The following is a 25000-nucleotide window of genomic DNA, read 5'->3' on the forward strand; positions in this document are numbered from 1 at the left end:
AGCCCACTAGAAGACCGTTCCTCCCTAAAGCATGATGAATAGCCCACTAGAAAGACCGTTCCTCCCTAAAGCATGATGAATAGCCCACTAGAAAGACCGTTCCTCCCTAAAGCATGATGAATAGCCCACTAGAAAGACCGTTCCTCCCTAAAGCATGATGAATAGCCCACTAGAAAGACCGTTCCTCCCTAAAGCATGATGAATAGCCCACTAGAAAGACCGTTCCTCCCTAAAGCATGATGAATAGCCCACTAGAAAGACCACTGTTGTTTGTGGTCTCCGTTTTAAAGCCGTCACAGTCCTGCCCGTTAAGGTTCTTCGTCTAACCGGCAGTGGCAACTGGTAACCTCATGCCATCGTCTTCTCCGGAGGATCTGAAGGCTCGTTAAATGACATCACCGCGTGGTTCTTCAAGGGGGGACGCGTCCCGAGATGAAAACACAAACCTGCAACCAATTCATGGTGTTTGTCTCTAATGTGTCTGGGCTGTGGAGTGCCAACGACCACATGGTGAGACTGGCAGAGTGGGGACTGAGAGAGGAGCAGGGGGAGAAACATGATATGGTGTGTGTGTGTGTGTGTGTGTCTGTGGGGAACATGAACTGATGGGAACAAGCCTCTGCTCTCCACAGTCACAGAGCAGTGTATCTAAGAGGGGGTGGCACATTTTGGGGGTTTTGCCTTCACACTACACAGCTGATTCCAATAATCACATATTGATGATGAGTTGATCATGTAAACCGGCTGTGTGGTTCTAGAGCAAAAACCTAAATGTTCACCTCTTGGGGTCGCCAGCCCTCGGGGTCGCCGGCCCTCGGGGTCGCCGGCCCTCGGGGTCGCCGGCCCTCGGGGTCGCCGGCCCTCGGTGTCCCCAGCCCTCGGTGTCCCCAGCCCTCGGGGTCGCCAGCCCTCGGGGTCACCAGCCCTCGGGGTCGCCAGCCCTCGGGGTCGCCAGCCCTCGGTGTCCCCAGCCCTCGGTGTCCCCAGCCCTCGGTGTCCCCAGCCCTCGGGGTCGCCAGCCCTCGGGGTCGCCAGCCCTCGGGGTCACCAGCCCTTGGGGTCACCAGCACCAGGATTGAGAACCACTGGACTAGAGGCTGGGGGATTCTACACCACGCTAGAAAACGTACGTGTGTGTGTGTGTGTGTGTGTGTCAAATCAAATTGTATTTGTCCCATGTGCCCAATACAACAGGTGTAGGTAGACCTTATTAGTGAAATGCTGACTGACAAGCCCTTAAATCTTATCTTCTTAAAACTACATCGTTTGTTAAGAAAATCTTTACTAAATAAACTAAAGCAAAAAAATAAGTCCTGAATGGCAGGAAGCTTGGCCCCAGTGATGTACTGGGTCGTACACACTACCCTCTGTAGTGCCTTGCGGTCGGAGGCCGAGTAGTTGCCATATCAGGCAGTGATGCAACCAGTCAGGATGCTCTCGATGGTGCAGCTGTAGAACCTTTTGAGGATCTGAGGACCCATGCCAAATCTTTTCAGTCTCCTTAGGGGGAATAGGTTTTGTCATGTCCTCTTCACGACTGTCTTGGTGTGCTTGGACCATGTTAGTTTGTTGGTGATGTGGACACCAAGGAACTTGAAACTCTCAACCTACTCCACTGCAGCCCCGTCGGTGAGAATGGTTCCTAGTCAGACAGTAGAGGTCGAGAGGACAGGATGTAGGGGGTGTTACCTGGTCTGTGGTCCCCAGGGCCTGGACAGACAGTAGGGCTCTATATGACAGGAAGTAGGGGGTGTTACCTGGTCTGTGGTCCCCAGGGCCTGGACAGACAGTAGGGCTCTATATGACAGGAAGTAGGGGGTGTTACCTGGTCTGTGGTCCCCAGGGCCTGGACAGACAGTAGGGCTCTATATGACAGGAAGTAGGGGGTGTTACCTGGTCTGTGGTCCCCAGGGCCTGGACAGACAGTAGGGCTCTATATGACAGGAAGTAGGGGGTGTTACCTGGTCTGTGGTCCCCAGGGCCTGGTCAGACAGTAGGGCTCTATATGACAGGAAGTAGGGGGTGTTACCTGGTCTGTGGTCCCCAGGGCCTGGACAGACAGTAGGGCTCTATATGACAGGAAGTAGGGGGTGTTACCTGGTCTATGGTCCCCAGGGCCTGGTCAGACAGTAGGGCTCTATATGACAGGAAGTAGGGGGTGTTACCTGGTCTGTGGTCCCCAGGGCTTGGTCAGACAGTAGGGCTCTACATGACAGGAAGTAGGGGGTGTTACCTGGTCTGTGGTCCCCAGGGCCTGGTCAGACAGTAGGGCTCTACATGACAGGAAGTAGGGGGTGTTGTTAACCAGGATGGTCCTGTCTTCTATCTGGATGATCTGGATGCCGTGTCTCACCACAGACGACACGCAGAACTGACAAACCTATAGGGAGGGAGGAGACACAGACACACAGAGACAGAGACAGAGAGAGAGACAGACACAGAGAGAGACACAGAGAGAGACACAGAGAGAGACACAGACAGAGAGAGACAGAGAGAGAGAGACACAGAGAGAGACACAGACAGAGAGAGACAGAGAGAGACAGAGACAGAGAGAGACACAGAGAGAGACACAGAGAGAGACACAGACAGAGAGAGACAGAGAGAGACACAGACAGAGAGAGACAGAGAGAGACAGAGAGAGACAGAGAGAGAGACAGAGAGAGAGACAGAGACACAGAGAGAGAGAGACAGACACAGACAGAGACACAGACAGAGACACAGACAGAGAGAGACGGAGACACAGAGACAGAGAGAGAGACAGAGAGAGACAGAGACAGAGACACAGAGAGAGAGACACAGAGAGAGAGAGACAGACACAGACAGAGACACAGACAGAGAGAGACGGAGACACAGAGACAGAGAGAGACAGAGAGAGAGAGAGAGAGAGACAGAGACAGGGAGAGACAGAGACAGACAGAGAGACACAGAGAGAGAGAGACAGACAGGGAGAGACAGAGAGAGACAGACACACAGAGAGACAGACAGAGAGAGAGACAGAGAGAGAGAGAGACAGAGAGAGAGACAGAGAGAGAGACAGAGAGAGAGACAGAGAGAGACAGAGAGAGACATACGGAGACAGACAGAGACAGAGACGGAGAGAGACAGAGAGAGAGACAGAGAGAGACAGAGAGAGACAGAGAGAGAGACAGAGAGAGACAGAGAGAGACAGAGACAGACAGAGAGAGACAGAGACGGAGACAGACAGAGAGAGACAGAGACGGAGACAGACAGAGAGAGACAGAGACGGAGACAGACAGAGAGACAGAGACGGAGACAGACGGAGACAGAGAGAGAGTTAATGCCTCCACATGCTTCCAGTCACTCATGTCTATCTGATACTGTATTTCTATGTGTTAGTTAGTCTCATTGACACTTTCTAGACAGGACAGTGATATGTGGTTATCTGACCTGTTCCTACCTTGTTGAATGTAATAATAGTGACCTGTTCCTACCTTGTTGAATGTAATAACAGTGATATGTGGTTATCTGACCTGTTCCTACCTTGTTGAATGTAATAACAGTGACCTGTTCCTACCTTGTTGAATGTAATAACAGTGATATGTGGTTATCTGACCTGTTCCTACCTTGTTGAATGTAATAATAGTGACCTGTTCCTACCTTGTTGAATGTAATAACAGTGATATGTGGTTATCTGACCTGTTCCTACCTTGTTGAATGTAATAACAGTGACCTGTTCCTACCTTGTTGAATGTAATAACAGTGATATGTGGTTATCTGACCTGTTCCTACCTTGTTGAATGTAATAACAGTGATATGTGGTTATCTGACCTGTTCCTACCTTGTTGAATGTAATGACAGTGACCTGTTCCTACCTTGTTGAATGTAATAACAGTGATATGTGGTTATCTGACCTGTTCCTACCTTGTTGAATGTAATAACAGTGACCTGTTCCTACCTTGTTGAATGTAATAACAGTGATATGTGGTTATCTGACCTGTTCCTACCTTGTTGAATGTAATAACAGTGACCTGTTCCTACCTTGTTGAATGTAATAACAGTGATATGTGGTTATCTGACCTGTTCCTACCTTGTTGAATGTAATAACAGTGATATGTGGTTATCTGACCTGTTCCTACCTTGTTGAATGTAATAACAGTGATATGTGGTTATCTGACCTGTTTCTACCTTGTTGAATGTAATAACAGTGACCTGTTCCTACCTTGTTGAATGTAATAACAGTGATATGTGGTTATCTGACCTGTTCCTACCTTGTTGAATGTAATAACAGTGACCTGTTCCTACCTTGTTGAATGTAATAACAGTGATATGTGGTTATCTGACCTGTTCCTACCTTGTTGAATGTAATAACAGTGAAATGTGGTTATCTGACCTGTTCCTACCTTGTTGAATGTAATGACAGTGACCTGTTCCTACCTTGTTGAATGTAATAACAGTGATATGTGGTTATCTGACCTGTTCCTACCTTGTTGAATGTAATAACAGTGACCTGTTCCTACCTTGTTGAATGTAATAACAGTGATATGTGGTTGTCTGACCTGTTCCTACCTTGTTGAATGTAATAACAGTGACCTGTTCCTACCTTGTTGAATGTAATAACAGTGATATGTGGTTATCTGACCTGTTCCTACCTTGTTGAATGTAATAACAGTGACCTGTTCCTACCTTGTTGAATGTAATAACAGTGACCTGGTCCTACCTTGTTGAATGTAATAACAATGACCTGTTCCTACCTTGTTGAATGTAATAACAGTGACCTGTTCCTACCTTGTTGAATGTAATAACAGTGACCTGTTCCTACCTTGTTGAATGTAATAACAGTGATGTGGTTATCTGACCTGTTCCTACCTTGTTGAATGTAATAACAGTGATATGTGGTTATCTGACCTGTTTCTACCTTGTTGAATGTAATGACAGTGACCTGTTCCTACCTTGTTGAATGTAATAACAGTGATATGTGGTTATCTGACCTGTTCCTACCTTGTTGAATGTAATAACAGTGACCTGTTCCTACCTTGTTGAATGTAATAACAGTGATATGTGGTTGTCTGACCTGTTCCTACCTTGTTGAATGTAATAACAGTGATATGTGGTTATCTGACCTGTTCCTACCTTGTTGAATGTAATAACAGTGATATGTGGTTATCTGACCTGTTCCTACCTTGTTGAATGTAATAACAGTGATATGTGGTTGTCTGACCTGTTCCTACCTTGTTGAATGTAATAACAGTGACCTGTTCCTACCTTGTTGAATGTAATAACAGTGATATGTGGTTATCTGACCTGTTCCTACCTTGTTGAATGTAATAACAGTGACCTGTTCCTACCGTGTTGAATGTAATAACAGTGACCTGGTCCTACCTTGTTGAATGTAATAACAATGACCTGTTCCTACCTTGTTGAATGTAATAACAGTGACCTGTTCCTACCTTGTTGAATGTAATAACAGTGATACGTGGTTGTTTGACCTGTTCCTACCTTGTTGAATGTAATAACAGTGATATGTGGTTATCTGACCTGTTCCTACCTTGTTGAATGTAATAACAGTGATATGTGGTTATCTGACCTGTTTCTACCTTGTTGAATGTAATGACAGTTACCTGTTCCTACCTTGTTGAATGTAATAACAGTGATGTGGTTATCTGACCTGTTCCTACCTTGTTGAATGTAATAACAGTGACCTGTTCCTACCTTGTTGAATGTAATAACAGTGATATGTGGTTGTCTGACCTGTTCCTACCTTGTTGAATGTAATAACAGTGATATGTGGTTATCTGACCTGTTCCTACCTTGTTGAATGTAATAACAGTGATATGTGGTTATCTGACCTGTTCCTACCTTGTTGAATGTAATAACAGTGATATGTGGTTATCTGACCTGTTCCTACCTTGTTGAATGTAATAACAGTGACCTGTTCCTACCTTGTTGAATGTAATAACAGTGATATGTGGTTATCTGACCTGATCCTACCTTGTTGAATGTAATAACAGTGACCTGTTCCTACCTTGTTGAATGTAATAACAGTGATATGTGGTTATCTGACCTGTTCCTACCTTGTTGAATGTAATGACAGTGATATGTGGTTATCTGACCTGCTCCTACCTTGTTGAATGTAATAACAGTGACCTGTTCCTACCTTGTTGAATGTAATAACAGTGATATGTGGTAATCTGACCTGCTCCTACCTTGTTGAATGTAATAACAGTGACCTGTTCCTACCTTGTTGAATGTAATAACAGTGATATGTGGTTATCTGACCTGTTTCTACCTTGTTGAATGTAATGACAGTGACCTGTTCCTACCTTGTTGAATGTAATAACAGTGACCTGTTCCTACCTTGTTGAATGTAATAACAGTGATATGTGGTTATCTGACCTGTTCCTACCTTGTTGAATGTAATAACAGTGATATGTGGTTGTCTGACCTGTTCCTACCTTGTTGAATGTAATAAGTGACCTGTTCCTACCTTGTTGAATGTAATAACAGTGATATGTGGTTATCTGACCTGTTTCTACCTTGTTGAATGTAATGACAGTGACCTGTTCCTACCTTGTTGAATGTAATAACAGTGACCTGTTCCTACCTTGTTGAATGTAATAACAGTGATATGTGGTTATCTGACCTGTTCCTACCTTGTTGAATGTAATAACAGTGACCTGTTCCTACCTTGTTGAATGTAATAACAGTGATATGTGGTTATCTGACCTGTTCCTACCTTGTTGAATGTAATAACAGTGACCTGTTCCTACCTTGTTGAATGTAATAACAGTGACCTGTTCCTACCTTGTTGAATGTAATAACGGTGACCTGTGTTCCTACCTTGTTGAATCAACTCATTGTCAGCGTCTCTGGATTAGAGCATCTGCTAAATGACGTGTATCATGTAGAGAAAGGTGGCTTGGGGAGGAAGTGAGTATGGATGGTCCCTAACCTTCTGTCTTCCAGGGCTCCTCCCCAGGTGGATCTCTGTCTCCACACAGCCCTCCTCGTCCAGGGTAAGGACCTCAGGACTGACACCTTCCTTCCAGCGCGGAGACGTCAGGTCATGGACCAGCTTCAGGGCTGTAGACTTATGGACCGTGTTCGTGTTGGACCAGTAGATACCCAGCTGGAACGCCTCCTAAAGAGAGGGAGGGACGGAGAGAGAGACAAACAGAGAGGGAGGGGCGGAGAGAGAGACAAACAGAGAGGGAGGAAGGGACAAAGAGAGAGGGAGGGACGGAGAGACAAAGAGAGAGAGAGGGAGGGATGAAGACAGAGACAGAAAGACAGAGATAGAGAGAGAGAGAGAGAGAGAGACAGAGAGACAGAGACAGAGAGAGAGAGAGAGAGAGACAGAGAGAGAGACAGAGAGAGAGAGAGAGACAGAGACAGAGAGAGACAGACCGCGAGATCAATCAGTGATTATGATGAATACATGGACATACACACAGCCCCGTCTCCAACTGAGTCGGCCAATCCCAGCTCCGCTCGGCCGTTACCTCATAAATCACGGGTGCTATGGAAACAATGCTTTATTCGTTTCTGTTTCCCAGACTATTACACGTTGGGCTTTAAGCTAGTTTCCTGGATCTGAAGTTATCAGCCTTTATCCCCTGATACCAGACTGCCTTAGTACCTAGTGATGGGGTCTGAGGCCCTACAGACAGACAGACTGCCTTAGTACCTAGTGATGGGGTTTGAGGTCCTACAGACAGACAGACTGCCTTAGTACCTAGTGATGGGGTTTGAGGCCCTACAGACAGACTGTCTTAGTACCTAGTGATGGGGTCTGAGGTCCTACAGACAGACAGACTGCCTTAGTACCTAGTGATGGGGTTTGAGGTCCTACAGACAGACTGCCTTAGTACCTAGTGATGGGGTTTGAGGTCCTACAGACAGACTGCCTTACTACCTAGTGATGGGGTTTGAGGTCCTACAGACAGACTGCCTTAGTACCTAGTGATGGGGTTTGAGGTCCTACAGACAGACTGCCTTAGTACCTAGTGATGGGGTTTGAGGTCCTACAGACAGACTGCCTTAGTACCTAGTGATGGGGTCTGAGGTCCTACAGACAGACTGCCTTAGTACCTAGTGATGGGGGTTTGAGGCCCTACAGACAGACTGCCTTAGTACCTAGTGATGGGGTTTGAGGTCCTACAGACAGACTGCCTTAGTACCTAGTGATGGGGTCTGAGGCCCTACAGACAGACAGACTGCCTTAGTACCTAGTGATGGGGTCTGAGGTCCTACAGACAGACTGCCTTAGTACCTAGTGATGGGGTTTGAGGTCCTACAGACAGACTGCCTTAGTACCTAGTGATGGGGTCTGAGGTCCTACAGACAGACAGACTGCCTTAGTACCTAGTGATGGGGGTTGAGGTCCTACAGACAGACTGCCTTAGTACCTAGTGATGGGGTCTGAGGTCCTACAGACAGACTGCCTTAGTACCTAGTGATGGGGGTTGAGGTCCTACAGACAGACTGCCTTAGTACCTAGTGATGGGGTCTGAGGCCCTACAGACAGACTGCCTTAGTACCTAGTGATGGGGTTTGAGGGCCCTACAGACAGACTGCCTTAGTACCTAGTGATGGGGTTTGAGGCCCTACAGACAGACTGCCTTAGTACCTAGTGATGGGGTTTGAGGCCCTACAGACAGACAGACTGCCTTAGTACCTAGTGATGGGGTTTGAGGCCCTACAGACAGACAGACTGCCTTAGTACCTAGTGATGGGGTTTGAGGCCCTACAGACAGACAGACTGCCTTAGTACCTAGTGATGGGGTTTGAGGTCCCTACAGACAGACAGACTGCCTTAGTACCTAGTGATGGGGTTTGAGGTCCTACAGACAGACAGACTGCCTTAGTACCTAGTGATGGGGTCTGAGGTCCTACAGACAGACAGACTGCCTTAGTACCTAGTGATGGGGGTTGAGGTCCTACAGACAGACTGCCTTAGTACCTAGTGATGGGGTCTGAGGTCCTACAGACAGACTGCCTTAGTACCTAGTGATGGGGGTTGAGGTCCTACAGACAGACTGCCTTAGTACCTAGTGATGGGGTCTGAGGCCCTACAAACAGACTGCCTTAGTACCTAGTGATGGGGTTTGAGGCCCTACAGACAGACTGCCTTAGTACCTAGTGATGGGGTTTGAGGCCCTACAGACAGACAGACTGCCTTAGTACCTAGTGATGGGGTTTGAGGCCCTACAGACAGACAGACTGCCTTAGTACCTAGTGATGGGGGTTGAGGTCCTACAGACAGACTGTCTTAGTACCTAGTGATGGGGTTTGAGGTCCTACAGACAGACTATCTTAGTACCTAGTGATGGGGTTTGAGGTCCTACAGACAGCCAGCCTTAGTACCTAGTGATGGGGTTTGAGGTCCTACAGACAGACAGACAGACAGACTGCCTTAGTACCTAGTGATGGGGTTTGAGGTCCTACAGACAGACAGACAGACTGCCTTAGTACCTAGTGATGGGGTTTGAGGTCCTACAGACAGACTGTCTTAGTACCTAGTGATGGGGTTTGAGGTCCTACAGACAGACAGACAGACTGCCTTAGTACCTAGTGATGGGGTTTGAGGTCCTACAGACAGACAGACAGACTGCCTTAGTACCTAGTGATGGGGTCTGAGGTCCTACAGACAGACTGCCTTAGTACCTAGTGATGGGGGTTGAGGTCCTACAGACAGACTGCCTTAGTACCTAGTGATGGGGTCTGAGGCCCTACAAACAGACTGCCTTAGTACCTAGTGATGGGGTTTGAGGCCCTACAGACAGACTGCCTTAGTACCTAGTGATGGGGTTTGAGGCCCTACAGACAGACTGCCTTAGTACCTAGTGATGGGGTTTGAGGCCCTACAGACAGACAGACTGCCTTAGTACCTAGTGATGGGGGTTGAGGTCCTACAGACAGACTGTCTTAGTACCTAGTGATGGGGTTTGAGGTCCTACAGACAGACAGACAGACTGCCTTAGTACCTAGTGATGGGGTTTGAGGTCCTACAGACAGACAGACAGACTGCCTTAGTACCTAGTGATGGGGTTTGAGGTCCTACAGACAGACAGACAGACTGCCTTAGTACCTAGTGATGGGGTTTGAGGTCCTACAGACAGACAGACAGACTGCCTTAGTACCTAGTGATGGGGTCTGAGGTCCTACAGACAGACTGCCTTAGTACCTAGTGATGGGGTTTGAGGTCCTACAGACAGACTGTCTTAGTACCTAGTGATGGGGTCTGAGGCCCTACAGACAGACTGCCTTAGTACCTAGTGATGGGGTCTGAGGTCCTACAGACAGACAGACTGCCTTAGTACCTAGTGATGGGGGTTGAGGTCCTACAGACAGACTGTCTTAGTACCTAGTGATGGGGTTTGAGGTCCTACAGACAGACTATCTTAGTACCTAGTGATGGGGTTTGAGGTCCTACAGACAGACAGCCTTAGTACCTAGTGATGGGGTTTGAGGTCCTACAGACAGACAGACAGACTGCCTTAGTACCTAGTGATGGGGTTTGAGGTCCTACAGACAGACAGACAGACTGCCTTAGTACCTAGTGATGGGGTTTGAGGTCCTACAGACAGACTGTCTTAGTACCTAGTGATGGGGTTTGAGGTCCTACAGACAGACAGACAGACTGCCTTAGTACCTAGTGATGGGGTTTGAGGTCCTACAGACAGACTGTCTTAGTACCTAGTGATGGGGTTTGAGGTCCTACAGACAGACAGCCTTAGTACCTAGTGATGGGGGTTGAGGTCCTACAGACAGCCTGCCTTAGTACCTAGTGATGGGGTTTGAGGTCCTACAGACAGACTGCCTTAGTACCTAGTGATGGGGTTTGAGGCCCTACAAACAGACTGCCTTAGTACCTAGTGATGGGGTTTGAGGTCCTACAGACAGACAGCCTTAGTACCTAGTGATGGGGTTTGAGGCCCTACAGACAGACTGCCTTAGTACCTAGTGATGGGGTTTGAGGTCCTACAGACAGACAGACTGCCTTAGTACCTAGTGATGGGGTTTGAGGTCCTACAGACAGACATACTGCCTTAGTACCTAGTGATGGGGGTTGAGGTCCTACAGACAGACTACCTTAGTACCTAGTGATGGGGTCTGAGGTCCTACAGAGAGACTGCCTTAGTACCTAGTGATGGGGTCTGAGGTCCTACAGACAGACTGCCTTAGTACCTAGTGATGGGGTTTGAGGTCCTACAGACAGACAGACTGCCTTAGTACCTAGTGATGGGGTTTGAGGCCCTACAGACAGACTGCCTTACTACCTAGTGATGGGGTTTGAGGTGTGTGTGTGTGTGTGTGTGTGTGTGTGTGTGTGTGTGTGTGTGTGTGTCTGTGTGTGTCTGTGTGTGTCTGTGTGTGTCTGTGTGTGTCTGTGTGTCTGTGTGTCTGTGTGTGTCTGTGTGTGTCTGTGTGTGTCTGTGTGTGTCTGTGTGTCTGTGTGTCTGTGTGTGTCTGTGTGTGTCTGTGTGTCTGTGTGTGTCTGTGTGTCTGTGTGTCTGTGTGTCTGTGTGTCTGTGTGGTCCAGTCATCTCAAAAAGACTAGAGGAAGGACCGACACAACCCACTGTTCCCCCGGTAGGCCGTCATTGTAAATAAGAATTTGTTCTTAACTGACTTGCCTAGTTAAATAAAATGTAAATAAAATAGAGTATCCTGGGTCCTCCTGTCTGGCCCATAGAGGTATACACTCAGTGGCCAGTTTATTAGGTACACCACCCTGTTCACGACAATGGTTCTCTCCTACAGACGGTGTCTGGGGTTTTACCGAGACTAGAGAGACTAATCAAACACATCCAGTCAACAGCAGGCCTGTGAAGAGAGGTCGGCTGCTTTTACAACAGCTAATGGGGATCATAATAAAATACCAAACACCCCAAAGAATTCCGGCTGTTCTGGATGCAAAGGGTGGTCTGACCCCAGGTACTAGATGGATGTACCTAATAAACTGGCCACTGAGTGTATAATACACTAGAGTGGCTGATATACGACCTGCATAGCTCAAGAAGGTGGCGATAACGGCAGCCATCTTGGTCAGGGATACATTCAAAAACCCAGTCTAATTAAATCTAGGGTCTCTCCTCTCTCACCTTGAAGTTAGGAGGAACCAGGGTCTTTCCAGCAGGTATCTGCAGGACGATGGTCTCTCCTTCAAACAGCCAGAGGTCCCATGTAGAGTGGTTGGTCAACAGGGCCCAGGGAATGAGCTCTACAAGTAGAGTGTTGAGACCAGACCTCCAGACGGATAACTTCACCTGCATGGGACTGTCCCACTGGGCTAGGACCTCTGATCCAGGCCTACAGGACAACACAGAGATATACAGTTACATACTGTAAACATCAACAACTATACAGCTCCCTGGGCTAGGACCTCTGGTCCAGGCCTACAGGACAACACAGAGATATACAGTTACATACTGTAAACATCAACAACTATACAGCTCCCTGGGCTAGGACCTCTGGTCCAGGCCTACAGGACAACACAGAGATATACAGTTACATACTGTAAACATCAGCAACTATACAGCTCCCTGGGCTAGGACCTCTGATCCAGGTCTACAGGACAACACAGAGATATACAGTTACATACTGTAAACATCAGCAACTATACAGCTCCCTGGGCTGGGGGGGAGGGGGGGGGGGTCTCCACTCCAACATGGGATAAGGCCTCCACTATACACCTGTAACATGGAGGTCTCTGTCCCACTGAGATAAGGCCTCCACTATACACCTGTAACATGGAGGTCTCTGTCCCACTGAGTTAAGGCCTCCACTATACACCTGTAACATGGAGGTCTCTGTCCCACTGAGTTAAGGCCCCCACTATACACCTGTAACATGGAGGTCTCTGTCCCACTGAGATACACCTGTAACATGGAGGTCTGTCCCACTGAGTTAAGGCCCCCACTATACACCTGTAACATGGAGGTCTCTGTCCCACTGAGATACACCTGTAACATGGAGGTCTCTGTCCCACTGAGATACACCTGTAACATGGAGGTCTCTGTCCCACTGAGATAAGGCCTCCACTATACACCTGTAACATGGAGGTCTCTGTCCCACTGAGTTAAGGCCTCCACTATACACCTGTAACATGGAGGTCTCTGTCCCACTGAGTTAAGGCCTCCACTATACACCTGTAACATGGAGGTCTCTGTCCCACTGAGTTAAGGCCTCCACTATACACCTGTAACATGGAGGTCTCTGTCCCATTGAGTTAAGGCCTCCACTATACACCTGTAACATGGAGGTCTCTGTCCCACTGAGTTAAGGCCTCCACTATACACCTGTAACATGGAGGTCTCTGTCCCACTGAGATAAGGCCTCCACTATACACCTGTAACATGGAGGTCTCTGTCCCACTGAGTTAAGGCCTCCACTATACACCTGTAACATGGAGGTCTCTGTCCCACTGAGATAAGGCCTCCACTATACACCTGTAACATGGAGGTCTCTGTCCCACTGAGATAAGGCCTCCACTATACACCTGTAACATGGAGGTCTCTGTCCCACTGAGATAAGGCCTCCACTATACACCTGTAACATGGAGGTCTCTGTCCCACTGAGATACACCTGTAACATGGAGGTCTCTGTCCCACTGAGTTAAGGCCTCCACTATACACCTGTAACATGGAGGTCTCTGTCCCACTGAGTTAAGGCCTCCACTATACACCTGTAACATGGAGGTCTCTGTACCACTGAGTTAAGGCCTCCACTATACATCTGTAACATGGAGGTCTCTGTCCCACTGAGTTAAGGCCTCCACTATACACCTGTAACATGGAGGTCTCTGTCCCACTGAGATAAGGCCTCCACTATACACCTGTAACATGGAGGTCTCTGTCCCACTGAGTTAAGGCCTCCACTATACACCTGTAACATGGAGGTCTCTGTACCACTGAGTTAAGGCCTCCACTATACATCTGTAACATGTAGGTCTCTGTCCCACTGAGTTAAGGCCTCCACTATACACCTGTAACATGGAGGTCTCTGTCCCACTGAGATAAGGCCTCCACTATACACCTGTAACATGGAGGTCTCTGTCCCACTGAGTTAAGGCCTCCACTATACACCTGTAACATGGAGGTCTCTGTCCCACTGAGATAAGGCCTCCACTATACACCTGTAACATGGAGGTCTCTGTCCCACTGAGATAAGGCCTCCACTATACACCTGTGGTACAGACATGAACAATCACCATAACATCCAACTGCAACCACGCTAAACAGACACACGGAGGCACGCCACGGAAGTACGCAGAAACACACGGAAATAAACAACTTATTATGCAGATGTAAACAACATCAATCAACAGGCATCTGGGTAGGCACATGGGCATGTACCGCATCAGCACACACCACCGCAAACACACGCCACCAACACACACGGACCGCACGCACACGCACACACACACACACAATCAACCCAAACACATACACACCAACCCACACACCACACCACACCGACCCACACACACTGTGATCAGCACCAGAGCGGCAGATAAATATCTGGCGGCCTTCCGCTAGGGGTCATGGGGTCATGTTAACATCAAAAACCATGTCTCTGTCCTACTCCTGATGCTTCAGAGACATAGACAGCAAAGATGCATTTACAGGACTAGAACATTCTATGGCGGCCATGTTAGCTCCCCATTAGCATAACATGGGGAATATTTCAACAATGACATGTAGCTGAATGTCTATGTAACTGTTGGCTGCTGAAACACCAACTCTACTGAACACTAAGAACTAACACTTCCTGTGGTGAAGGTGGACTCCAGGAGGACCTGTAGTGAAGGTAGAATCCAGGAGGACCTGTGGTGAAGGTAGACTCCAGGAGGACCTGTAGTGAAGGTAGAATCCAGGAGGACCTGTGGTGAAGGTAGACTCCAGGAGGACCTGTAGTGGAGGTAGACTCCAGGAAGACCTGTAGTGAAGGTGGACTCCAGGAGGACCTGTAGTGGAGGTGGACTCCAGGAGGACCTGTAGTGGAGGTAGACTCCAGGAAGACCTGTAGTGGAGGTGGACTCCAGGAGGACCTGTAGTGGAGGTGGACTCCAGGAAGACCTGTAGTGGAGGTGGACTCCAGGAGGACCTGTAGTGAAGGTAGACTCCAGGAGGACCTGTGGTGAAGGTAGACTCCAGGAGGACCTGTAGTGAAGGTAGAATCCAGGAGGACCTGTGGTGAAGGTAGACTCCAGGAAGACCTGTAGTGAAGGTAGAATCCAGGAGGACCTGTAGTGGAGGTAGACTCCAGGAAGACCTGTAGTGAAGGTGGACTCCAGGAGGACCTGTAGTGGAGGTGGACTCCAGGAGGACCTGTAGTGAAGGTAGACTCCAGGAGGACCTGTGGTGAAGGTAGACTCCAGGAGGACCTGTAGTGGAGGTGGACTCCAGGAGGACCTGTAGTGAAGGTAGACTCCAGGAAGACCTGTAGTGAAGGTAGACTCCAGGAAGACCTGTAGTGAAGGTAGACTCCAGGAGGACCTGTAGTGGAGGTGGACTCCAGGAGGACCTGTAGTGGAGGTGGACTCCAGGAGGACCTGTGGTGAAGGTAGACTCCAGGAGGACCTGTAGTGAAGGTAGACTCCAGGAGGACCTGTAGTGAAGGTAGACTCCAGGAGGACCTGTAGTGAAGGTAGACTCCAGGAGGACCTGTAGTGGAGGTAGACTCCAGGAGGGTCCAGGCCCAGTTCCTGTGGTGAAGGTAGACTCCAGGAGGGCCCTGGTCTAAAGTAGTGCACTATATAGGGAATAGGGTTCCATTTGGGATGCATCCTTCATTTCAGTTAATTTTCCAGAGAAGGGAAAGGGTCAGTCTGTCCTGGGCCTTAAAACAACCCTCAGTCTGATCCCTGGATCATGAAGGGTCAGTTTGTCCTGGGCCTTAAAACAACCCCTCAGTCTGATCCCTGGATCATGAAGGGTCAGTTTGTCCTGGGCCTTAAAACAACCCTCAGTCTGATCCCTGGATCATGAAGGGTCAGTTTGTCCTGGGCCTTAAAACAACCCTCAGTCTGATCCCTGGATCATGAAGGGTCAGTCTGTCCTGGGCCTTAAAACAACCCCCAGTCTGATCCCTGGATCATGAAGGGTCAGTTTGTCCTGGGCCTTAAAACAACCCTCAGTCTGATCCCTGGATCATGAGGGTCAGTCTGTCCTGGGCCTTAAAACAACCCTCAGTCTGATCCCTGGATCATGAAGGGTCAGTCTGTCCTGGGCCTTAAAACAACCCCCAGTCTGATCCCTGGATCATGAAGGGTCAGTTTGTCCTGGGCCTTAAAACAACCCTCAGTCTGATCCCTGGATCATGAGGGTCAGTCTGTCCTGGGCCTTAAAACAACCCTCAGTCTGATCCCTGGATCACGAAGGGTCAGTTTGTCCTGGGCCTTAAAACAACCCTCAGTCTGATCCCTGGATCATGAAGGGTCAGTTTGTCCTGGGCCTTAAAACAACCCTCAGTCTGATCCCTGGATCATGAAGGGTCAGTTTGTCCCGGGCCTTAAAACAACCCCTCAGTCTGATCCCTGGATCATGAAGGGTCAGTTTGTCCTGGGCCTTAAAACAACCCTCAGTCTGATCCCTGGATCATGAACACACATCTCTAAACACGGACCACAGAAACATACGTCCACCATTTAATTAGTTTTCCTGTGCAGATAACATTTATACACTGATGCTGTTTTGACAGAGGATTCAGAGCTCTCGGTACGGCCGCTAGGGTAACTAACCGCTCTCTTGGCTCTGAGAGGGCACAGGAAGTTAAAGAGGTAAATGTTATTTTTTCTTTCTGTGTGTAGGCCTTTAATGAGAGAGAAACATCTCAGTAATCATTAAGCAAACATCTTGTAGCCGTCGCAGGTCGGGGGGGATGGAGGGACGAGGGGGAAGAGAGGGACGAGGGGGGAGGGGGATGGAGGGACGAGGGGGAGAGTGATGAGGGGGAGAGAGTGATGAGGGGGATGGAGGGACGAGGGAGAGAGTGATGAGGGGGGAGAGAGGGGGGAGAGAGTGATGAGGGGGATGGAGGGACGAGGGGGAGAGAGTGACGAGGGGGGAGAGAGTGATGAGGGGGATGGAGGGACGAGGGGGATGGAGGGACGAGGGGGAGAGAGTGACGAGGGGGATGGAGGGACGAGGGGGAGAGAGTGACGAGGGGGGAGAGAGTGATGAGGGGGATGGAGGGACGAGGGGGAGAGAGTGATGAGGGGGATGGAGGGACGAGGGGGAGAGAGTGATGAGGGGGATGGAGGGACGAGGGGGAGAGAGTGATGAGGGGGATGGAGGGACGAGGGGGAGAGAGTGATGAGGGGGATGGAGGGACGAGGGGGAGAGAGTGATGAGGGGGATGGAGGGACGAGGGGGAGAGAGTGATGAGGGGGATGGAGGGACGAGGGGGAGAGAGTGATGAGGGGGGATGGAGGGATGAGGGGGATGGAGGGACGAGGGGGAGAGAGTGGCTACGGCTGTCAGATGTCACACTTCTAAAAGGCTGTGGTCCGACTGCAGCCCCCTGACAGAAGCTGCTCAGCACATTTGATCCAGTCACCTCGTTAGTTCATTAGAAATATGATGATTGAGCTGTGATGCTCTCTGATGCCCGACATGCCAAACTTTATCTAAATGCAGGCCCTGTCCTTTGTGTGAGAAAGTGGCAGAACAGAACGACAGTGGTCTGGACAACGGCTAGATTAATCTAAACCAGGGGTCTCCGAGGATTTAAACCAGGGGTCTCCGAGGATTTAAACCAGGGGTCTCCGAGGATTTAAACCAGGGGTCTCCGAGGATTTAAACCAGGGGTATCCGAGGATTTAAACCAGGGGTCTCCGAGGATTTAAACCAGGGGTCTCCGAGGATTTAAACCAGGGGTCTCCGAGGATTTAAACCAGGGGTCTCCGAGGATTTAAACCAGGGGTCTCCGAGGATCTAAACCAGGGGTCTCCTAGGATCTAAACCAGGGGTCTCCGAGGATTTAAACCAGGGGTCTCCGAGGATCTAAACCAGGGGTCTCCTAGGATTTAAACCAGGGGTCTCCGAGGATTTAAACCAGGGGTCTCCGAGGATTTAAACCAGGGGTCTCCGAGGATCTAAACCAGGGGTCTCCTAGGGTTTAAACCAGGGGTCTCCTAGGATTTAAACCAGGGGTCTCCGAGGATTTAAACCAGGGGTCTCCGAGGATCTAAACCAGGGGTCTCCTAGGATTTAAACCAGGGGTCTCCTAGGATTTAAACCAGGGGTCTCCGAGGATTTAAACCAGGGGTCTCCGAGGATTTAAACCAGGGGTCTCCGAGGACCTAAACCAGGGGTCTCCGAGGACCTAAACCAGGGGTCTCCGAGGATCTAAACCAGGGGTCTCCGAGGATTTAAACCAGGGGTCTCCGAGGATCTAAACCAGGGGTCTCCGAGGACCTAAACCAGGGGTCTCCGAGGATCTAAACCAGGGGTCTCCGAGGATCTAAACCAGGGGTCTCCGAGGATCTAAACCAGGGGTCTCCGAGGATCTAAACCAGGGGTCTCCGAGGATCTAAACCAGGGGTCTCCGAGGACCTAAACCAGGGGTCTCCGAGGATCTAAACCAGGGGTCTCCGAGGACCTAAACCAGGGGTCTCCGAGGATCTAAACCAGGGGTCTCCGAGGATCTAAACCAGGGGTCTCCGAGGATCTAAACCAGGGGTCTCCGAGGATCTAAACCAGGGGTCTCCGAGGATCTAAACCAGGGGTCTCCGAGGATCTAAACCAGGGGTCTCCGAGGATCTAAACCAGGGGTCTCCTAGGATTTAAACCAGGGGTCTCCGAGGATCTAAACCAGGGGTCTCCGAGGATCTAAACCAGGGGTCTCCGAGGATCTAAACCAGGGGTCTCCGAGGATCTAAACCAGGGGTCTCCGAGGATTTAAACCAGGGGTCTCCGAGGATTTAAACCAGGGGTCTCCGAGGATTTAAACCAGGGGTCTCCGAGGATCTAAACCAGGGGTCTCCGAGGATCTAAACCAGGGGTCTCCGAGGATCTAAACCAGGGGTCTCCGAGGATTTAAACCAGGGGTCTCCGAGGATTTAAACCAGGGGTCTCCGAGGATCTAAACCAGGGGTCTCCGAGGATCTAAACCAGGGGTCTCCGAGGATCTAAACCAGGGGTCTCCGAGGATCTAAACCAGGGGTCTCCGAGGATCTAAACCAGGGGACTCCGAGGATTTAAACCAGGGGTCTCCGAGGATCTAAACCAGGGGTCTCCAACCTTTTCTAACATGAGAGCTACTTTTAAAAAATGAAACCAATTTTTTCAAGCTTACAAATAGACCCATTCTCCTGCTCTTCTGTCCCCTGCAACTCTTCCCCAGGTCCTTAGTGTACAAGAGACAGCAGTGCACATACACACACACACACATACACGAACAACACACACACAGGCTGTACTGTACCTGTCTGTGTCCTTGCTGACGTAGGGCCATGGAGGCTGGCTGCTGTTCTTCACACCGTAGAAGTCTGCCAGTATGTGTTCCTGACCGTCCTCCAGCCCAGCCTGGTTCCTGTTCACTATCTGTTTGATCACAGCGGTGGAGATGGGCACCGCACAGTGAGACGCGCCCTCGTCCTCACTGCAACACACACACACACACACACACACACACACACACACACACACACACACACACACACACACACACACACACACACACACACACACACACACACACACACAGGTCAGTCTTCATATAAAACACACAGTCTGTGCCTCAGCTAGTCCAGTGTGGGTTTGATTCCCACTGTCTGGGGTGGTGGTGTGTTACCTGGTCTGGGAGGTGAGGTGGTGGTGTGTTACCTGGTCTGGAAGGTGAGGTGGTGGTGTGTTACCTGGTCTGGAAGGTGAGGTGGTGGTGTGTTACCTGGTCTGGAAGGTGAGGTGGTGGTGTGTTACCTGGTCTGGAAGGTGAGGTGGTGGTGTGTTACCTGGTCTGGAAGGTGAGGTGGTGGTGTGTTTCCTGGTCTGGAAGGTGAGGTGGTGGTGTGTTACCTGGTCTGGAAGGTGAGGTGGTGGTGTGTTACCTGGTCTGGAAGGTGAGGTGGTGGTGTGTTACCTGGTCTGGAAGGTGAGGTGGTGGTGTGTTACCTGGTCTGGAAGGTGAGGTGGTGGTGTGTTACCTGGTCTGGAAGGTGTGTTACCTGGTCTGGAAGGTGAGGTGGTGGTGTGTTACCTGGTCTGGAAGGTGAGGTGGTGGTGTGTTACCTGGTCTGGAAGGTGAGGTGGTGGTGTGTTACCTGGTCTGGAAGGTGAGGTGGTGGTGTGTTTCCTGGTCTGGAAGGTGAGGTGGTGGTGTGTTACCTGGTCTGGAAGGTGTGGTGGTGGTGTGTTACCTGGTCTGGAAGGTGTGTTACCTGGTCTGGAAGGTGAGGTGGTGGTGTGTTACCTGGTCTGGAAGGTGAGGTGGTGGTGTGTTACCTGGTCTGGAAGGTGTGGTGGTGGTGTGTTACCTGGTCTGGGAGGTGAGGTGGTGGTGTGTTACCTGGTCTGGAAGGTGAGGTGGTGGTGTGTTACCTGGTCTGGAAGGTGTGGTGGTGGTGTGTTACCTGGTCTGGAAGGTGAGGTGGTGGTGTGTTACCTGGTCTGGAAGGTGAGGTGGTGGTGTGTTACCTGGTCTGGAAGGTGAGGTGGTGGTGTGTTACCTGGTCTGGAAGGTGAGGTGGTGGTGTGTTTCCTGGTCTGGAAGGTGAGGTGGTGGTGTGTTACCTGGTCTGGAAGGTGAGGTGGTGGTGTGTTACCTGGACTGGAAGGTGTGTTACCTGGTCTGGAAGGTGTGTTACCTGGTCTGGAAGGTGAGGTGGTGGTGTGTTACCTGGTCTGGAAGGTGAGGTGGTGGTGTGTTACCTGGTCTGGAAGGTGAGGTGGTGGTGTGTTTCCTGGTCTGGAAGGTGAGGTGGTGGTGTGTTACCTGGTCTGGAAGGTGAGGTGGTGGTGTGTTACCTGGTCTGGAAGGTGAGGTGGTGGTGTGTTACCTGGTCTGGAAGGTGAGGTGGTGGTGTGTTACCTGGTCTGGAAGGTGAGGTGGTGGTGTGTTACCTGGTCTGGAAGGTGTGTTACCTGGTCTGGAAGGTGAGGTGGTGGTGTGTTACCTGGTCTGGAAGGTGAGGTGGTGGTGTGTTACCTGGTCTGGAAGGTGAGGTGGTGGTGTGTTACCTGGTCTGGAAGGTGAGGTGGTGGTGTGTTACCTGGTCTGGAAGGTGTGTTACCTGGTCTGGAAGGTGAGGTGGTGGTGTGTTACCTGGTCTGGAAGGTGAGGTGGTGGTGTGTTACCTGGTCTGGAAGGTGAGGTGGTGGTGTGTTACCTGGTCTGGAAGGTGAGGTGGTGGTGTGTTTCCTGGTCTGGAAGGTGAGGTGGTGGTGTGTTACCTGGTCTGGAAGGTGTGGTGGTGGTGTGTTACCTGGTCTGGAAGGTGTGTTACCTGGTCTGGAAGGTGAGGTGGTGGTGTGTTACCTGGTCTGGAAGGTGAGGTGGTGGTGTGTTACCTGGTCTGGAAGGTGTGGTGGTGGTGTGTTACCTGGTCTGGGAGGTGAGGTGGTGGTGTGTTACCTGGTCTGGAAGGTGAGGTGGTGGTGTGTTACCTGGTCTGGAAGGTGTGGTGGTGGTGTGTTACCTGGTCTGGAAGGTGAGGTGGTGGTGTGTTACCTGGTCTGGAAGGTGAGGTGGTGGTGTGTTACCTGGTCTGGAAGGTGAGGTGGTGGTGTGTTACCTGGTCTGGAAGGTGTGGTGGTGGTGTGTTACCTGGTCTGGAAGGTGAGGTGGTGGTGTGTTACCTGGTCTGGAAGGTGAGGTGGTGGTGTGTTACCTGGTCTGGAAGGTGAGGTGGTGGTGTGTTACCTGGTCTGGGAGGTGAGGTGGTGGTGTGTTACCTGGTCTGGAAGGTGAGGTGGTGGTGTGTTACCTGGTCTGGAAGGTGTGGTGGTGGTGTGTTACCTGGTCTGGGAGGTGAGGTGGTGGTGTGTTACCTGGTCTGGAAGGTGAGGTGGTGGTGTGTTACCTGGTCTGGAAGGTGTGGTGGTGGTGTGTTACCTGGTCTGGAAGGTGAGGTGGTGGTGTGTTACCTGGTCTGGAAGGTGAGGTGGTGGTGTGTTACCTGGTCTGGAAGGTGAGGTGGTGGTGTGTTACCTGGTCTGGAAGGTGTGGTGGTGGTGTGTTACCTGGTCTGGAAGGTGAGGTGGTGGTGTGTTACCTGGTCTGGAAGGTGAGGTGGTGGTGTGTTACCTGGTCTGGAAGGTGAGGTGGTGGTGTGTTACCTGGTCTGGGAGGTGAGGTGGTGGTGTGTTACCTGGTCTGGAAGGTGAGGTGGTGGTGTGTTACCTGGTCTGGAAGGTGTGGTGGTGGTGTGTTACCTGGTCTGGAAGGTGAGGTGGTGGTGTGTTTCCTGGTCTGGAAGGTGAGGTGGTGGTGTGTTACCTGGTCTGGAAGGTGAGGTGGTGGTGTGTTACCTGGTCTGGAAGGTGAGGTGGTGGTGTGTTACCTGGTCTGGAAGGTGAGGTGGTGGTGTGTTACCTGGTCTGGAAGGTGAGGTGGTGGTGTGTTACCTGGTCTGGAAGGTGAGGTGGTGGTGTGTTACCTGGTCTGGAAGGTGAGGTGGTGGTGTGTTACCTGGTCTGGAAGGTGAGGTGGTGGTGTGTTACCTGGTCTGGGAGGTGAGGTGGTGGTGTGTTACCTGGCCTGGAAGGTGAGGTGGTGGTGTGTTACCTGGTCTGGAAGGTGAGGTGGTGGTGTGTTACCTGGTCTGGAAGGTGAGGTGGTGGTGTGTTACCTGGCCTGGAAGGTGTGTTACCTGGTCTGGAAGGTGAGGTGGTGGTGTGTTACCTGGTCTGGAAGGTGTGTTACCTGGTCTGGAAGGTGAGGTGGTGGTGTGTTACCTGGTCTGGAAGGTGAGGTGGTGGTGTGTTACCTGGTCTGGAAGGTGAGGTGGTGGTGTGTTACCTGGCCTGGAAGGTGTGTTACCTGGTCTGGAAGGTGAGGTGGTGGTGTGTTACCTAGTCTGGAAGGTGTGTTACCTGGTCTGGAAGGTGAGGTGGTGGTGTGTTACCTGGTCTGGAAGGTGAGGTGGTGGTGTGTTACCTGGCCTGGAAGGTGTGTTACCTGACCTGGAAGGTGTGTTACCTGACCTGGAAGGTGTGTTACCTGGTCTGGAAGGTGAGGTGGTGGTGTGTTACCTGATCTGGGAAGTGTGTTACCTGGTTTGGAAGGTGTGTTACCTGGCCTGGAAGGTGTGTTACCTGGCCTGGAAGGTGTGTTACCTGGCCTGGAAGGTGTGTTACCTGACCTGGAAGGTGAGGTGGTGGTGTGTTACCTGGCCTGGAAGGTGTGTTACCTGGCCTGGAAGGTGTGTTACCTGGCCTGGAAGGTGAGGTGGTGGTGTGTTACCTGGCCTGGAAGGTGTGTTACCTGGCCTGGAAGGTGTGTTACCTGGCCTGGAAGGTGAGGTGGTGGTGTGTTACCTGGCCTGGAAGGTGTGTTACCTGGCCTGGAAGGTGAGGTGGTGTGTCAGGTCATTCTCAGTGTTCAGTAGTTGTTCCTGGTGTCCCTGTCCCTGGATCAGCTGACTCTCTCTCAGCCCCAGACTTCTCTTCTCTGTGTGGATGATGACAGGGTCTGGAAGGTGGCTACGCATCATGAACAGAGGACTAAATACCACCTGGAAGAGAACAGGACACAGCTTTTAGAGAGAGAGAGAGAGAGAGAGAGAGAGAGAGAGAGAGAGAGAGAGACAGAGAGACAGAGAGAGAGAGAGAGAGAGAGAGACAGAGAGAGACAGAGAGAGACAGCGAGAGACAGCGAGAGAGAGACAGAGACAGAGAGACAGAGACAGAGAGAGACAGAGAGAGAGAGAGAGAGTCAGTCAGCCCACTAACACCTCTCTCAGACCACAGTAAAATCACAGTGTATCTGAGAAGAGCAGAACCCAACCATGAAGCATCACGGCCCAATAAATTACATGGTACTAAACAAGCCTATAGATGGAGTGCAAACAGTACAGACATCTACCAAAAAGCAATTAGTAGCCAAAAAATACAATCTCTCCTGGACAACTTTTTAGCCTTAACATTCTCCTTCAGCAATGAAGGTGTAAATTTGGCCGTTAGAAACATAAACTTTATATTTGACAAATTAGCCTCCTTGGCTAATCTAAAGAAGCATAAGAGCAAACCAAAAATAACAGATAATGAAAAATGGTTTGATAATGATTGCAAAAATCTAAGAAAGTCATTGAGAAATATATCTAATCAAAAACACAGAGAACCAGACAACAAAAATATACGCCTTCAATATGGGGAAACACTGAAGCAATACAAACGCACCCTAAGAACAAAAAAGGAACAGCACATTAGAAATCAGCTGGTTGGAATTGAGGAATCCATAGAATCAAACCACTTCTGGGAGAATTGGAATAAATTAAACAAACCTCATCATGAGGAATTGGCTATCCAAAATGGGGATATGTGGAGAAATCACTTTGCAAACCTCTACAGCAATATAACAAAGAGCCCAGAACAAAAAGATATACAAGAAAAATTACAAATCCTTGAATTAGCAGTCAAAGACTATCAGAATCCTGTAGATACCCCAATTACAGAAGAAGAATTATTGGAAAAACTATGCAATCTCCAACCCAAAAAGGCCTGTGGTGCTGATGGTATTTTAAATGAAATGATCAAATATACAGACCACAAATTCAAATTGGCAATACTCAAACTCTTCAACATTATCCTCACTGCAGGTATTTTCCCCGATATTTGGAACCAGGGATTGATCACACCAATCTATAAAAATGGAGACAAATTTGACCCAAATAATTACAGAGGAATTTGCGTTAACAGCAACTTGGGGAAAATTCTCTGCAGTATTATAAATAGCAGACTACATCATTTCCTTGACGAACACAACGTCCTGAGCAGAAGCCAGATTGGATTTCTAAAAAATTATCGTACAACAGACCACATTTACACCCTCCACACTCTAATTGATAAACAAGTTAACCAAAACAAAGGCAAAA

The 25000-nt window shown here is 49.8% G+C and overlaps 1 protein-coding gene across 1 annotated transcript in view; it reads right to left on the reverse strand.

Annotated features, from left to right (window-relative positions):
* Window positions 1-1593: 1593 nt before the first annotated feature.
* Window positions 1594-25000, reverse strand: part of LOC120038468 (vacuolar protein sorting-associated protein 13B-like) — a 35748-nt gene continuing 12341 nt past the window's right edge. Inside the window, exons 5-9 of the mRNA XM_038984201.1 lie at window positions 23466-23641; window positions 19393-19569; window positions 12066-12273; window positions 6911-7099; window positions 1594-2380 (exon numbers count right to left, since the gene is read on the reverse strand). Coding sequence (XP_038840129.1) covers window positions 2162-2380; window positions 6911-7099; window positions 12066-12273; window positions 19393-19569; window positions 23466-23641 — 969 coding nt within the window. The 3' untranslated portion in view covers window positions 1594-2161. The remainder of the gene's footprint in view (window positions 2381-6910; window positions 7100-12065; window positions 12274-19392; window positions 19570-23465; window positions 23642-25000) is intronic.

This window comes from Salvelinus namaycush, unplaced genomic scaffold (genome assembly GCF_016432855.1).
Source record: "Salvelinus namaycush isolate Seneca unplaced genomic scaffold, SaNama_1.0 Scaffold2203, whole genome shotgun sequence".
In the NCBI taxonomy this organism is placed as follows: domain Eukaryota; kingdom Metazoa; phylum Chordata; class Actinopteri; order Salmoniformes; family Salmonidae; genus Salvelinus; species Salvelinus namaycush.